Raw genomic sequence first — 14,740 nt, 5'->3', positions numbered from 1 at the left:
GATGCCAACCACTCAAACTCATGAGGGTTTCATTCAAAACAAAACTGTCAATCAGTAGTTTCTAATCTTGACCAAGGATCAGTGCCTTGTGGATGCTTTAGGAGAACAACTCACACCAGTTCTAGGCCTGCTGAAATTAACCTTCATGGTACAGTGATTCTCTGGAATTTGGACTCAGTTGGGTAGTTTTTCTAAGCCATATGGTATCAGCTAAGACCACTCATCCAGCTGCTTTCCAAAGTACCCAAGATGGATGCTTTCATTCATATGTGAGATATCTCAGCTGGATTTGCTGTAATGACTGGGAGCTAGCTGGACCTCACTTTCCTTCTAGGTATTTGGACTTGTGTAACAGGCTTAGGGCTCTGAGACTGCAAATTTGGAACATGTCAGGCCTCTTAAGACCTAGGCTTGGAAATGGTGCTGTGTAACTTCCCATATATTGTCTTTGTCCAAACAAGTAACAGGGCCAGCTCAGATTCATAAACAGGGAGATGAACTCTATCTTCTGATGGAAGGTAAGGCATGAACTTTTAGGGATAGGAAGAATTTTTGGTGGACATGTTTGTAGATGATCTGTCATGATTATTATTCTTGTTGTTATAATTATTGTATTATCATTATTAGAACTATTGTTTAGTCAAAACAAGAAAGCATTATCTTGCCTGGACTTCTGAAATAGCCTTCTAACAGGAATCTTTGCTTCCAGTCTCACTCCCTTTTTTAAAAAAATTATTTATTTTTTATTGAAGGATAATTGCTTTACAGAATTTTGCTGTTTTCTGTCAAACCTCAATATGAATTCAGCCATAGGTACATATATCCCCTTCCTTTTGAAGCTCCCTCCCCACCCCACCACTCCCAACCCATCCCAGGGTTGATATAGAGCCTCTGAGTTTCCTGAGCCATATAGCAAATTCACTCCTTTCTTTTATCTTCACAGCCAGACAAATGTATCATCTTAAAATGTTATCTGACAACAAAAGGACAAACAACCCAATTGAATAATGGGCAAAAGACTTTTTGAGAATATACATTTCTCCAAAGAAGATGTACAAATGCCCAGTAAACATACAAAAGATATCCAACACCTTTAGTCATTAGGAAAATGCATGTCAAAATTACTGCAAGGTACCATTTCACATTTACTGGGATTTACATAATAAAAAAACAGTTGGTGGGGATGTGGAGAAATTGAAACCTTTGTCCATAGTTATTTGGAATGTGAAACAGTGTGGTCTCTATGGGAAAGCTTGATGATTCCTTGAAAAGCTAAATATAGTATTACCACATGACTGGGAAATTTTACTTTCTAGATGTAAACTCACTCCTGAGAGCCTTTTCCAGGAATGCTGTACTGACCAATTTCCCCTTTGTATATGCTCTTCTGTTCCATCCATTCTTCCCAAGAAAAGCTCCTTCTTGTGTTTAGGTTCCAACATAAATTGCCTTTCCTGTCTAAGTTCCATTGTTACTTTCTAACTTTGCACTCTATTCTTCATACAAATTGCATTACTTGGGATTTATAAATAGTTTATTTATCTGTTCGGTGTTATTGGTCTGTCTTTCTCACTGGAATCACTTCCTGAGGGCACAGGGCTGTCCTGTTATACATCCAGGAACTTAGCATGTACCTAGCACATATCTGGCAATTCAGTTATTTGTAAAAATGGACAAACAAAGGAATTCTGTTATGAAATATCAAAGAGGACGTGTCACTATGCAATAGGTTAATGAAAATTTAATGGTCTTCGACCAGTTTTGCCATAATCTTTGTAATACACTTTTGTAGTAATATTCCTCGAAGAAAAGAAGAGGGGCTTTGTGGTTAGTCAGACCTTAGTTTTCTTTGTATTCCTACTAGTTGTCTTAGAGGTAAGTTCCCTAATCTCCATGGATCTTATTTTCCCAATTAGACAAACTTGAGTAATTTTGTTTATCTCACAGGATTTTTAAGGATTAAAGAGGAATAATATCAAGTACAGTGCTTGCCACACAGTGATGCTCAGTAGCTATAGGGAATTAATGTTTATTTTGTTTGTGAGAAGGATCACAGAAAGGGAAATCTAAAAACATTATCTAAGTAAGTATTGATTGCAAAAGTGAGTTTTATAGACTAAGCAAAGCATTTAAAGTAAAACCTTGTGATATCTGAATGGAGCTGGTAAAAAAAATATCCTCCCCCCCTTATCTTTGCCCTTTCTGCAATCTTATTGCATTATACCTTGTATATATGTATTACTTTCTATATTTCCATATTTGATATATATTTAATATATACATGAATTTATAAGGCAATCACAAACATTTGAACTCTGATAATTAAGGAGTCAAATGTTGATTTTTTAAGATAGAAAAATGGTTTTGTGGTTATGTTAAAGAAAGAGTCCTTTATTTTTTAGAGATATATCCTAAAGTATTTATTGATGGAAATTATATGATATTTTGGATTTGCCTGTACATCATGAGTGAGAATTGGGCAGATTTATAGGATTAGAAACACATGGGGATGTGAGTTGAGGATTATTGACCCTGGGTAATGTATATGTGGGAGTTGTTTTGTGTATCTTACTTTTTCATAATTATAAGTAGGGAAGAAAGGAAATGGAGAGTTTAAGCTTATATAGAGAGTGGGGAGATGTTCCAGGCACTTTTCTCACTCACCGAAATTGTCAGCCAGGGTTGAGAAAAGAGTGACATTTGGGGGCCTGCTAATACAAAGGCTGAGTTGTGAGTCTGTCACAACATAATGAAGTTTAGTAGGTTTCAAGTCACATCTATTCACGGGTGAAATTTTAAGTAACATTTTTCAGTGACTCATTCTTTCATCTGAATGAGGAGGAAGAGATCACCAGACATTTGAGGGAACTCCCTGACATGAAACACAAAAGCAAAAAATCAAGAAGCCAACATCAAGGAAACTCCAAGGAAACAGATAGTAAAACAAAATTATAAATAATTAAAATTATAAATAATATTCAGAGAAAGATGGAGGATAATGCATGCATGAATAAAGAAGACATCAAGAATAACAAAGATAATTTGAAAATTAAAAATATAATTATCAGAGTAGTTCAGTCACTCAGTTGTGTCTGACTCTTTGTGACCCCATGGACTGCAGCACTCCAGGCCTCCATGTCCATCACCAACTTCTGGAGTTTACTCAGACTCACGTCCATTGAGTTGGTGATGTCATCCAACCATCTCACCTTCTCTTGCCCCCTTCTCCTCCTGCCTTCGATCTTTCCCAGCATCAGGGTCATTTCAAATGAGTCAGCTCTTCCCATCAGGTGGCCAAAGTATTAGAGTTTCAGCTTGAGCATCAGTCTTTCTGATGAATATTCAGGACTGATTTCCTTTAGGATGGACTGGTTGGATCTCCTTGCAGTCCAAGGGACTCTCTAGAGTCTTCTCCAACACCACAGTTCAAAAGCATCAATTCTTCGGCATTCAGCTTTCTTTATAGTCCAACTCTCACATCCATACATGACCACTGGAAAAACCATAGCCTTGACTAGACGGACCTCTGTTGGCAAAGAAGTGTCTCTGCTTTTTAATATGCTATCTAGGTTGGTCATAACTTTCCTTCCAAGGAGTAAGCATCTTTTAATTTCATGGCTGCAGTGACCATCTGCAGTGATTTTGGAGCCCCCCAAAATAAAATCTGCCTGTTTCCACTGTTTCCCCATCTATTTGCCACGAAGTGATGGGACCAGATACCATGATCTTCATTTTCTGAATGTTGAGCTTTAAGCCAACTTTTTCACTCTCTTCTTTCATTTTCATTGAGAGGCTCTTTATTTCTTCTTCACTTTCTGCCATAAGGGTGGAGTCAACTGCATATCTGAGGTTATTAATATTTCTCCCAGCAATCTTGATTCCAGCTTGTGCTTCCTCCAGCCCAGCATTTCTCATGATGTACTCTGCATATAAGCTAAATAAGCAGGGTGACAATATACAGCCTTGACGTACTCCTTTTCCTATTTGGAACCAGTCTGTTGTTCCATGTCCAGTTCTAACTGTTGCTTCTTAACCTGCATACAGGTTTCTGAAGAGGCAGGTCAGGTGGCCTGGTATTCCCATCTCTAAGAATTTTCCACAGTTTGTTGTGATCCATACAGTCAAAGGCTTTGACATAGTCAATAAAGCAGAAATAGATGTTTTTCTGGAATTCTCTTGCTTTTTTGATGATTCAGCGGATGTTGGCAATTTGATCTCTGGTTCCTCTGCCTTTTCTAAATCCAGCTTAAACATCTGGAAGTTCATGGTTCATGTGCTATTGACGCCTGGCTTGGAGAATTTTGAGCCTTACTTTCTAGCGTGTGAGATGAGTGTAATTGTGAGCTAGTTTGATCATTTCTTTGGCATTGCCTTTCTTAGGGATTGGAATGAAAACTGACCTTTTCTAGTTCTGTGTCCACTGCTGAGTTTTCCAAATTTGCTGGCATAGTGAGTGCAGCACTTTCACAGCATCGTCTTTCAGAATTTGACATAATAGCTCAACTGGAATTCCATCACCTCCACTAGCTTTGTTTGTAGTGATGCTTTGTAAGGCCCACTTGGCTTCACATTCCAGGATGTCTGGCTCTAGGTGAGTGATCACACCATCGTTACTGTCTGGGTTGTGAAGGTCTTTTTTGTATAGTTTTCTGTGTGTTCTTGCCACCTCTTCTTAATATCTTCTGCTTCTGTTAGGTCCATACCATTTCTGTCTTTTCTTGAGCCCATTCTATGCATGAAACGTTCCCTTGATATCTCCAGTTTTCTTCAAGAAAATATAATTATAGAGTTTAATTGTAGAATTTAAAGTTATAGAACTGAGCTGGAAGAAATATCTGGAAGCCTGGTCTCACAATAGCCCTTATTTACAGAAGGGGACTCGGGAACTCTAGGGAAAAATGGCAGTTATGGAAACACTGGAAAGTGAGGGTACCTGCAGGGTCCTAGCAGTGTGTTTTTAACTATTTTAGGCTTCAGTTGTGACTGCACATTAACATTAAACAGAAAGCTTTTAAAAATTTTAATAATGCCTGGGTCTCATTTCTATTCGCTTTAGTTTGAATAAAGTAGAATGAGGCATTATTATTTTTAAAAGTTCCCCTGATAATTCTCTTGTAAAGCATGGGTTGAGATCTAGTGTAAGCTTCTCAAAAGCAAAGCCCATGCTTTATTTATTAGTATGTACACTGCTTTGTACATAGTAAGCTTTTAGTACTTTCTGTAGAAATAATTATCATCACTGATGGTGACTCCAAGTTAGATGAGTAAAGTTAAACTGTATGACTTTCCCCAGTCCCCATAACTTCTACACACCATCTGATCAAATGAATGCTTATACCCTAGTTTTTAAAGAGGGCTTTTTTTGGGGATCAAATCCTAGGCATTTTACTTCATTTGTAAACATTTCAGTAGTGACCTCCAAAAGATAGTCTTTAAAAAACCAAATAATTATCTTAAAAAATTAACAGTGTTTACTTAATATGATAGATTTTTAATTTGTGTTCAAATTTCCAGTGTCTCACAAATATTAGAAATAGGATCCACAGAATGTCCATGCATTGCCACTGGTATTAATTGACACATCTCTCTTGCTCTTGCCCTCTTTTCTTCTCTCTCCTTTCCTTGAAGTTATTTGTTGAGCAATTTGTCCTGTAATTTCCTACAAGAGGTGCTAAGTGCATCTGCCTCAAGCATATTCCTTTGCCTGGGAATAAGTGCCCGCTTTATAAGTGACTGTGTGTCCTTCCATTAGGTAGCACATGCTCTAAAGAGGGTCATTTTTATTAGGTTGTACATGAAAAGATTACATAAACAATCTGCCACAGTAATCTTTAAGTTTTCTTCTTAAAGCAGGATACTTTCAAGATCTAAGCCTTCTGCTTTAAGATAGATGTGCTTTGCAGAAAAAGCTGTGGTAGGGACCCCTTTTTGGCTGAGCTGTGGTTCTTTATTGTGCTTGAGAATCCTCTGTGAGGCTTGTTAAAAGTGTAGATTCCTGTGTCCAAAAAGATTCTGATTCAAGATCTCAGAGGAGACATTGGGAGGCCGTGTGTTAATAGATGGATATCAGTGCAGGTGTTTTGTTGATCACAGTTTGTAAGAGCAGGGTAAATATCACAGCATGTTCATCCTGGGTCTAGGGTTTGGGCTTTGCAGAGTTCACTTTACCCTCTCACACTGTCACAAAGGGAGACCTGCCCTGCAGTGGTCCGTGTCTCACAGTCCTCTTTTGGAACTTATTTCTAATTGGCTTATTAAATTCTAACTTTTTATAAGTAAAGACCTGATTTTACTATTCTGTGTTATTTTAGTGAAGCAAAGTTCAGTTATTAGCAACATTATGGAAAACAGAAGAAAAGGAAAAGGAAGTATTTATTGAAGAGGTCAAGTGTTCATTTAGTCTTTCAGCGAAATAGTTCTCAAGACTAAGTATCTTCACTTACCTCATTATTCACACTTAGTCTTTTCCCCATGCTCCATATTAATGACCACCTAGACAACTGTTCAGAACAGGAGGAAAGTAATAATAGTCCCTGTTTGTCAGTATCTAAGTATTTTTTATCATGCCTGCCTATACAGAGAGAAAACCGATACAGCATATCTATAAAATTCAATAAAACAGATTATATCATGTATTTTTTCTGTATTTGATACATATTTCATTTATATACACTCAGAATTATACAGAAATTTTTTTCTTCTGAATGTAACTTTCTGCAAGTTCATAGGAAAAAACAATCTTAGATGCCATGACCAAAGTGAATCTTTCTGTCAGCCATCAAATAGTTGCATAAATCTGTTAATTTGAGACAATACAATATGGACTTTTGCATACATTTTTAGAATTTAATTTGTTTTTAAGAAGAGGTATTTATGTATAAGAATTTCTCCTAAAGAATTTTTCAAATTTTTTTTTACATAAATTATAGATATTTTACTTATTATTACAAATGGATAATGCTATTCTTTGGAGACATATTAGTTCCCAGAGGGACATATCTTCTAAAATCAATATATGGCCACTGAAAATGTAAGATTCAGTGCATGAGTTCATGCAAATATTTACTGAGCTACTATTCTGTTCTCTAAAGATAACAGCAACCAATGAAACAGAAAAAAAAAACAAAGCAAAACTGCCCTCCTGGAGCTTACAACATAGCAGGAAATGATATTTTGGGTAGTAAAAAATGATAAGATTGAAAAATAAGTAGGAGAGGGAACAGGGATTGTTTGGGGGAAGCAATGAAATTTTAGTTTGTGTTGCCTGGGAATGGCTCAATGAGAAGGTAATGTTGAGTAGTGAACTGATTGAATTGAAAGAGTCAGCCTTGGAGCTATCTAGGAGAACATTCCTAGCAAAGAGAATGGTTAAGTGCAAAGGTCCTTAGGTGAATATATGATTGATTTTTTGGGCAACAGTGAAGAGAGTGGAGAGAATAGTAGGAGAGGAGGTTAGAGTGGTAAAAGTGTGTCTGGAAGTGAGATTCATTTCATATTTAGGATCTTGGTGTTTTTTTTTTTTTTTTTGCTGGAAGTGAGATTGAAAACCACTGAATGGGTTTGAGAAGGGGGGTGGTGTAATCTGACTAAGGGCCTTAACTGGACCCATTGCTAGGTTCTGTAGTAGAAACAGACTGAAGATGGGCAATATTGGAACCTGGGGAGGTGGTTAGGAAGATTTTTACAGTAATCTGGATAAGAGATGGTGGCTTGGATCAGAGTACTTGTAGAGGTTGGGAGACATGGTTGGATTTTGATGTATTATAATAATAAAGGTGACAGAATTTATTGATAGAATTTCATTTTGCATTCAAGTTACAAGTCCAGTATTTAATTCATACATCAATGTAAAATTCTTTCAACTATAGAAAAGTAGGAGAGTTATATATGAAGCAGATGATTTAAATCTAACTTTTTATATACTATGAAAGGTACTTTATCAAGGTAATTAAAATATTTGATGATGAATAAATAGTACTTCCTGATACATATTTATATTTTATTAGCAGGATAATTAAAACTCAATCTATTTACTGAGTTAATTTTATCTCTTGTAAAGTATCTAGTTAAAAGATTAATGTCTTATATCTTCTAACATTTGTAGTTAAAATAGAAGAGCTGGTTGTATAAAGTTAAATGGAAGAATATAGTTATTTAATGTAATGTTTAATCACGTGAAGAGCTCAGATAATTTTTTTTTTCTGAGATCTATCAGTAGAGGGCAGCAAAGTTTCAAGCAGTGTGTTTTTATGTTCCTGGGAGGCTTTGCAAAGGAAAGCAAAGCCTTTCTCTCTCTCTCTCTCTCTCTTTTTTTTTTTTTTTTGTTGCTCTTAAGAAGTTTGTTCTGGCTTGCTTTTTAATGAAGAGCTTTGGTAATATCACTTAAAAGCCCTCCAGCTTTGGTTCAGATATTTAACCAACTGTTCCCTTAGGTGCTATAGATGCTTTCTTAATGAGAGCATGTCTTTTTTTCTTTCTGTAATTTAGGGAGTACCAGGGCCAGGAAGATATGACATTAAGAGTCAATTTCAGAAGAATAAAAGTACGAAATCAAATGTAAATGATGCATCACCTGCTTTTCTTTCTCAGTCCCAGGTAATGTTCTACAGTTGTTTCACAGATAATAAGTAAAAGGTGACACTAGCAACAAATTCAGTGGTGTTAGGGAGATTATAAAAAGAAAAGTGGTATATAAACAAATTGGGAACGGATATAGCCTAGGCAAATCATATTGCCAAAAATGTGGGTAGACTTAAATGACATAAGATTACAATATTAAGAATATTGCAGAGATTAGTATTCAAATTGTAATTTTTATTAAACATTTTTACTAAGGAAATTTGCATATGTGAAAGTTCAGTTTATCTTATAAGAAATTTTACTCTGGGTTTTAAAATATATTTTGCTAATGAGTATATGACTGGAAGGTGATCAAACCAGTCATGAAACATCATGAAAAACGCTGGGCTGAATGAAGCACAAGCTGGAATCAAGATTGCCGGGAGAAATGTCAATAACCTCAGATATGCAGATGACACCACCCTTATGGCAGAAAGTGAAGAGGAACTAAAGAGCCTCTTGTTGGAAGTGAAAGAGGAAAGTGAAAATGTTGGCTTGGAATCCAGCATTCAGAAAACTAAGATCATGGCATCTGGTCCCATCACTTCATGGCAAATAAATGGGGAAATGGTGGAAACAGTGACAGACTATTTTTTGGGGCTCCAAAATCACTGCAGATAGTGACTGCAGCCATGAAATCAGAAGACACTCCTTGAAAGAAAAGATATGACCAACATTGCATATTAAAAAGCAGAGACATTACTTTGCCAGCAAAGTCCCATCTAGTCAAGGCTGTGGTTTTTCCAGTGGTCATATATGGATATGAGAGTTGTACTATGAAGAAAGCTGAGTACCGAAGAATTGATGCTTTTGAACTATGGTGTTGGAGAAGACTCTTGAGAGTCCCTTGGACTATAAGGAGATCCAACCAGTCCATCCTAAAGGAGATCAGTCCTGAATATTCATTAGGAGGACTGATGCTCAAGCTGAAGCTCTAACACTTTGGCCACCTGATGGGAAGAGCTGACTCATTTGAAAAGACCCTGATGCTGGGAAAGATTGAAAGCAGGAGGAGAAGGGGGCAAGAGAAGGTGAGATGGTTGGATGGCATCACTGACTTAATGGTCATGAGTTTTAGCAAACTCCAAAGATAGTGAAGGACAGGGAAGCCTGGCGTGCTGCAGTCTGTTTGATTCCAAGAGTCAGACATCACTGAGTGAGTGAACAATAACAACAATGAATATTTGAAGTGTTAACATGTAATCTATGAGAATATGTCAGTCTTTTGGAGAAGGTTCTGAAGGCTTTATGGAGCCTGGTCATAGGTCATATCTAAACCTCCCACTGGGGCGTTAGTGATGCAAGAGTCTATTTCACAGTAATCATTTTATATTCTCCACGGTCTATATTTAGGGGACTTGAATTGTAGGTGTCTAAGCTATTTCTTAGGCAAGAACATTATAATACTAACAAACCTTTATAATGTGGCACTGTCTGGATCAAGTAGTTGTGATATTTCTCCAGTTGTACTGTGTAAAACTCTGATTATCTTACTTAACTAGGGAAGGTTAACCTTTAGATGACTACATGTAACTACTTTGGTTTCATTGTACTTAAGAGGCACCTCCTTGGAGACAGGTAGATTGCAGGTATATTTTGGAGACATAATTAACATGACTTTTTAATGAGTTAATGTTGTGGTAAGGGACTAGGAAGAATCAGGAATGAATACTAGGTTTCTGCCTTGAGCAGCTTGATGGTACTTAAGGTACAACACAGAATGGATGTAGGGGAGTGAGATACTGTGTGTGCCCTTGATTTTTAAAAATCACATTTTTGCAACTAGAACTTTCAGTTTTTATGTTGTTCTGTTCATCTAATATATAGCCCTAATGTGACATCACTTGACATCAATTATAATATTTTAAATATATTTTTCAGAAATGAAAAGGAATATGGTCAATTTTGCTTAAGGGATTCTGAAGTGAAAGATGTGGAAGAGTTAAAACCAACAGGACTGCCTGCTTGGGTAGTGTTAGTGTTTAGTTGAATATGGACAGATTTATTAATGACTATGATTGAAAAAGCAATAATGTGATTAGCTAGGTGGACTTAGAAGACAATTTTTGTTTTTTAGGAATAAAGACATATCATGTTTCTGGGATACCTATTTTAAAAAGTCATCAACTTAAGGAGTTGTCTGGTATTTTATCTAAATGCATTGAATTTTCTTATGTCTTCAACTAGTAATTTTTAAAACATAAGATTTTCTTCATAATAATGCTTCTCAACTTCTGCTGCAAATTAGAATATTTTGGGAAATTTTAATACAAATCCAATTGCTTTCTTTCCTATCTCCCAGAGATTGATGGAGCTGGTCCAGAATAGGGCCCAGGCAGTCATCAATTTTTTTTTTTTAAACTCATCAAGAAATGCAGCCAGGGTTGAATGTTACCATTTAAAAATATTGTACTCAGCATTTAAATAATAAGATAGTATTTAGGAAGGCTTTGGAAATGTTTCTACATGAAAGGAAGCTAAAAGCAATATCTGAGCCTAGACTAGATGATGTATTGGACGGGAAAATTGTATTAAAGGTATAATTAGATCAACTGACAGATTTGGAATATGAATGGTAGATTAAATAAAAGTTTTATATCATTGCTACATTTAAGAAAATACATTTAAGAAAATATCCTTATTTTTAGTAAATGCACACAAAGGATTTAGGGAGAAAGGGCCATAACACAACATACGTAACTTTCCATTAAATACTTCTGTGTGTGTGTGTGTGTGTGTGTGTGTGTGTGTGTGTGGAGAGACAGAGAGAGGGAGTAATAGACATACAAACAGAGAAGCAGAAATAAAGTGGACAAATGAAAAAAGTGAATGGCATACAGTAGGTGAATCTGGATAAACATGGCACAGGAATTTTCTGTATTATTTTTATTTATAACTTTGAATATTCCAAATTTTAAATTAATTCTAAATAAAAAAGTTAAAAAGTAAATTATACAATGCTATATTTCATAAGATTTCATAGTTTACACATAGATACATTTAATCAGTCAGTTCAGTTGCTCAGTTGTGCCCAACTCTTTGCGACCCCATGGACTGCAGCACACCAGGCTTCCCTGTAAATGAATATACTAAGTAAGCTTACTATAAGTTTATAATATAAAAAATTGAATATTATAAGTTAAAGTGATTTATGCACCACTTGAATCTATAAGATTTTTTTAAGGTAGCTAATATTGTTGTGTTAATTGAATATACATATTCAGGAACTTTGTCAATTTGTACAGTTTTATTACATAGAAGAAACTGTATTTGATCATATAGATTTTATTTATTATCTTAACTTTCAGACTGTCTTAAATGTGGAGATTGTCCATACACTATCATCTGAAACTCATAATGAGATGATTTCCTTTGAAAAGTCTTTCTGGCTTAGCAAAGTATATAATGCATTACTGTATTAATATACATATGATTTTACTAAAAGTATATATTTTATGTCTTGATAGGTGCAAGATCTTAATTCATCTACATTTTCTTCATTCCATTAAGAAATAAATTAAGCTCCAGATGTTATATTACTAAAAAGGCAGCTTTTAAGTCATGAAATATCAAAATGTACCATTACTTTCTCACTGGCATATTTTCCTGTTCTTCACTAGAGGTTTGTCCCTATGAAATCAATCACTCCAGCTCCTGGCACATACAATGAATCTCGAACTGCTTTCAAACCCTTGAAGAAAACATTGGGATTGAAAAATATCTCATTTGGTCAAAGTGCTGCTCGATTCACACAAGACTCTAAGACAGAGAAAATGCCAGGTTGGAAATTAATTCCTATGTGTCCACTTTAACTTTATGTAACTTAATATTGTTAACAAGATGGATGCACCAGAAAGTACAGTTTTTTTTTGTTCTGTGGGTTGTGTTGTTAATTTAAGTCAATATTTTTTTTTTAAGCATTGACTATACACTAAACTCAGATAAAAATAATGTGTAATTTTAGTAAGATTTTAATTTAACTTATCACATATCTTAGCCGTAATTTTCTGTTGCTTTCCTTTTTTCAATAAAGTTCCTAATTTTCTCTTGGTAGATGAACATATATAACATATTAACTATGTGGTCACTGCCAGTAATGTAACTTATGATATTCAGTTTTGTTAGAATTTTATTTTGGGGGATGTCCAATCATATGTTGTACTATTCTCAGTGGGTATTCTTACAGTGGATAATCTTTATATATCTAAGAATATAACACAAAAATAACCATAGAGCTTCCCAGGTGGCTCAGTGGGTGAAGAATTCACCTTCAGTGCAGGAGACGTGGGTTTGATCCCTGGGTTGGGAAGATCCTCTGGAGGAAGGCCTGGCAACCAACTCCAGTCTTCTTGCCTGGAGAATCCCGTGGACAAAGGAGCCTGGTGGGCTACAGTCCATGGGGTCACAGAGAGTTGGACACAAGTAACGGAGCACACACACACTAACATATAGGTTGTCTGTTGCTGCATGACAAGCTTAATGGCTTAAAATATTTTTTCTATCATATCTCATTAGTTTGTGGGGTTTCTAGAAGGCAGAGTTCAGATGAGACTGTCATTCAGAGAGTGTGCGTAGCTCCAGCATTGCTGCCCCAGGGTAGTTGATTTTTTGACATAGGAGCTCAGGGCTCGTGAGACCTGGTAGGATGCTGCAAGACTTATGACTGACCCTCAGAAAATCCCAGCACATCATTTCTGCTACATTCTATTAGTCAGTCAAATGACTCAGGGTAGCCCATATTGAACAGAAGGACATGAAACTTTATGTCTCAGTGACATGGATAGCAAAGAATTGGTAGCCATTTCTAAAATTTTATATAAATGGAATCATACATTATTAGAATTTTGTGTATCATCTTTCACTTGGCATGATGTTTTTGAGTTCATTCATGTTGTTGCATTTATTTTTTCTTTTTATTATTGAGTAGTATTCCATTGTTTGCATGTAGCACATTTTGTTTATCTGCTCACCAGCTGATGGACATTTGGTTTGTTTTCACTTCCCTTGGAGAAATAATTAGAAGTAGAATTTCTGGGTCATATGGTAAGTATAAGTTTAACTTTGTAAGAAGTTGACAAATTGTTTTTCAAAGTAACAAAGCACTTAGCATTCCTGTCAGCAATATATGAGAAGTCTTTCTAAAAAAATTGCCTAAAGTTACTCAGTTTATTTTATTTATTTATTTATTTTTTATGTGTGACTTTTATTTTTATTTTTTTTCCATTTATTTTTATTAGTTGGAGGCTAATTACTTTACATCATTACAGTAGTTTTTGTTATACATTGAAATGAATTAGCCATGGATTTACATGTACTCCCCATCCCAGTCCCCACTCCCACCTCCCTCTCCACCCGATCCCTCTGGGTCTTCCCAGTGCACCAGGCCCGAGCACTTGTCTCATGTACCCAACCTGGGCTGGTTATCTGTTTCACCCTAGATAATATACATGTTTCAATGCTGTTCTCTTGAAACATCCCACCCTCGCCTTCTCCCAGAGTCCACAAGTCTGTTCTATACATCTGAGTCTCTTTTTCTGTTTTGCATATAGGGTTATCGTTACCATCTTTCTAAAGTCTATATATATGTGTTAGTATACTGTAATGGTCTTTATCTTTCTGGCTTACTTCGCTCTGTATAATGGGCTCCAGTTTCATCCATCTCATTAGAACTGATTCAAATGAATTCTTTTTAATGGCTGAGTAATATTCCATGGTGTATATGTACCACAGCTTCCTCATCCATTCGTCTGCTGATGGGCATCTGGGTTGCTTCCATGTCCTGGCTATTATAAACAGTGCTGCGATGAACATTGGGGTGCACGTGTCTCTTTCAGATCTGGTTTCCTTGGTGTGTATGCCCAGAAGTGGGATTGCTGGGTCATATGGCAGTTCTATTTCCAGCTTTTTAAGAAATCTGCACACTGTTTTCCATAGTGGCTGTACTAATTTGCATTCCCACCAACAGTGTAAGAGGGTTCCCTTTTCTCCACACCCTCTCCAGCATTTATTGCTTGTAGACTTTTGGATAGCAGCCATCCTGACTGGTGTGTAATGGTACCTCATTGTGGTTTTGATTTGCATTTCTCTGATAATGAGTGATGTTGAGCATCTTTTCATGTGT

General features: G+C 36.1%; 1 protein-coding gene across 1 annotated transcript in view; it reads left to right on the top strand.

Moving 5' to 3' along the window:
* Positions 1 to 14,740, top strand: part of STPG2 (sperm tail PG-rich repeat containing 2) — a 597,856-nt gene that overhangs the window by 112,628 nt on the left and 470,488 nt on the right. Inside the window, exons 8-9 of the mRNA XM_070452400.1 lie at positions 8,488 to 8,595; positions 12,240 to 12,399. Coding sequence (XP_070308501.1) covers positions 8,488 to 8,595; positions 12,240 to 12,399 — 268 coding nt within the window. The remainder of the gene's footprint in view (positions 1 to 8,487; positions 8,596 to 12,239; positions 12,400 to 14,740) is intronic.

Source organism: Odocoileus virginianus, chromosome 21 (genome assembly GCF_023699985.2).
Source record: "Odocoileus virginianus isolate 20LAN1187 ecotype Illinois chromosome 21, Ovbor_1.2, whole genome shotgun sequence".
NCBI lineage: Eukaryota > Metazoa > Chordata > Mammalia > Artiodactyla > Cervidae > Odocoileus > Odocoileus virginianus.
Note: the sequence above shows the minus strand (reverse complement) of the source record. Positions and strands in the feature narration are given on the sequence as shown.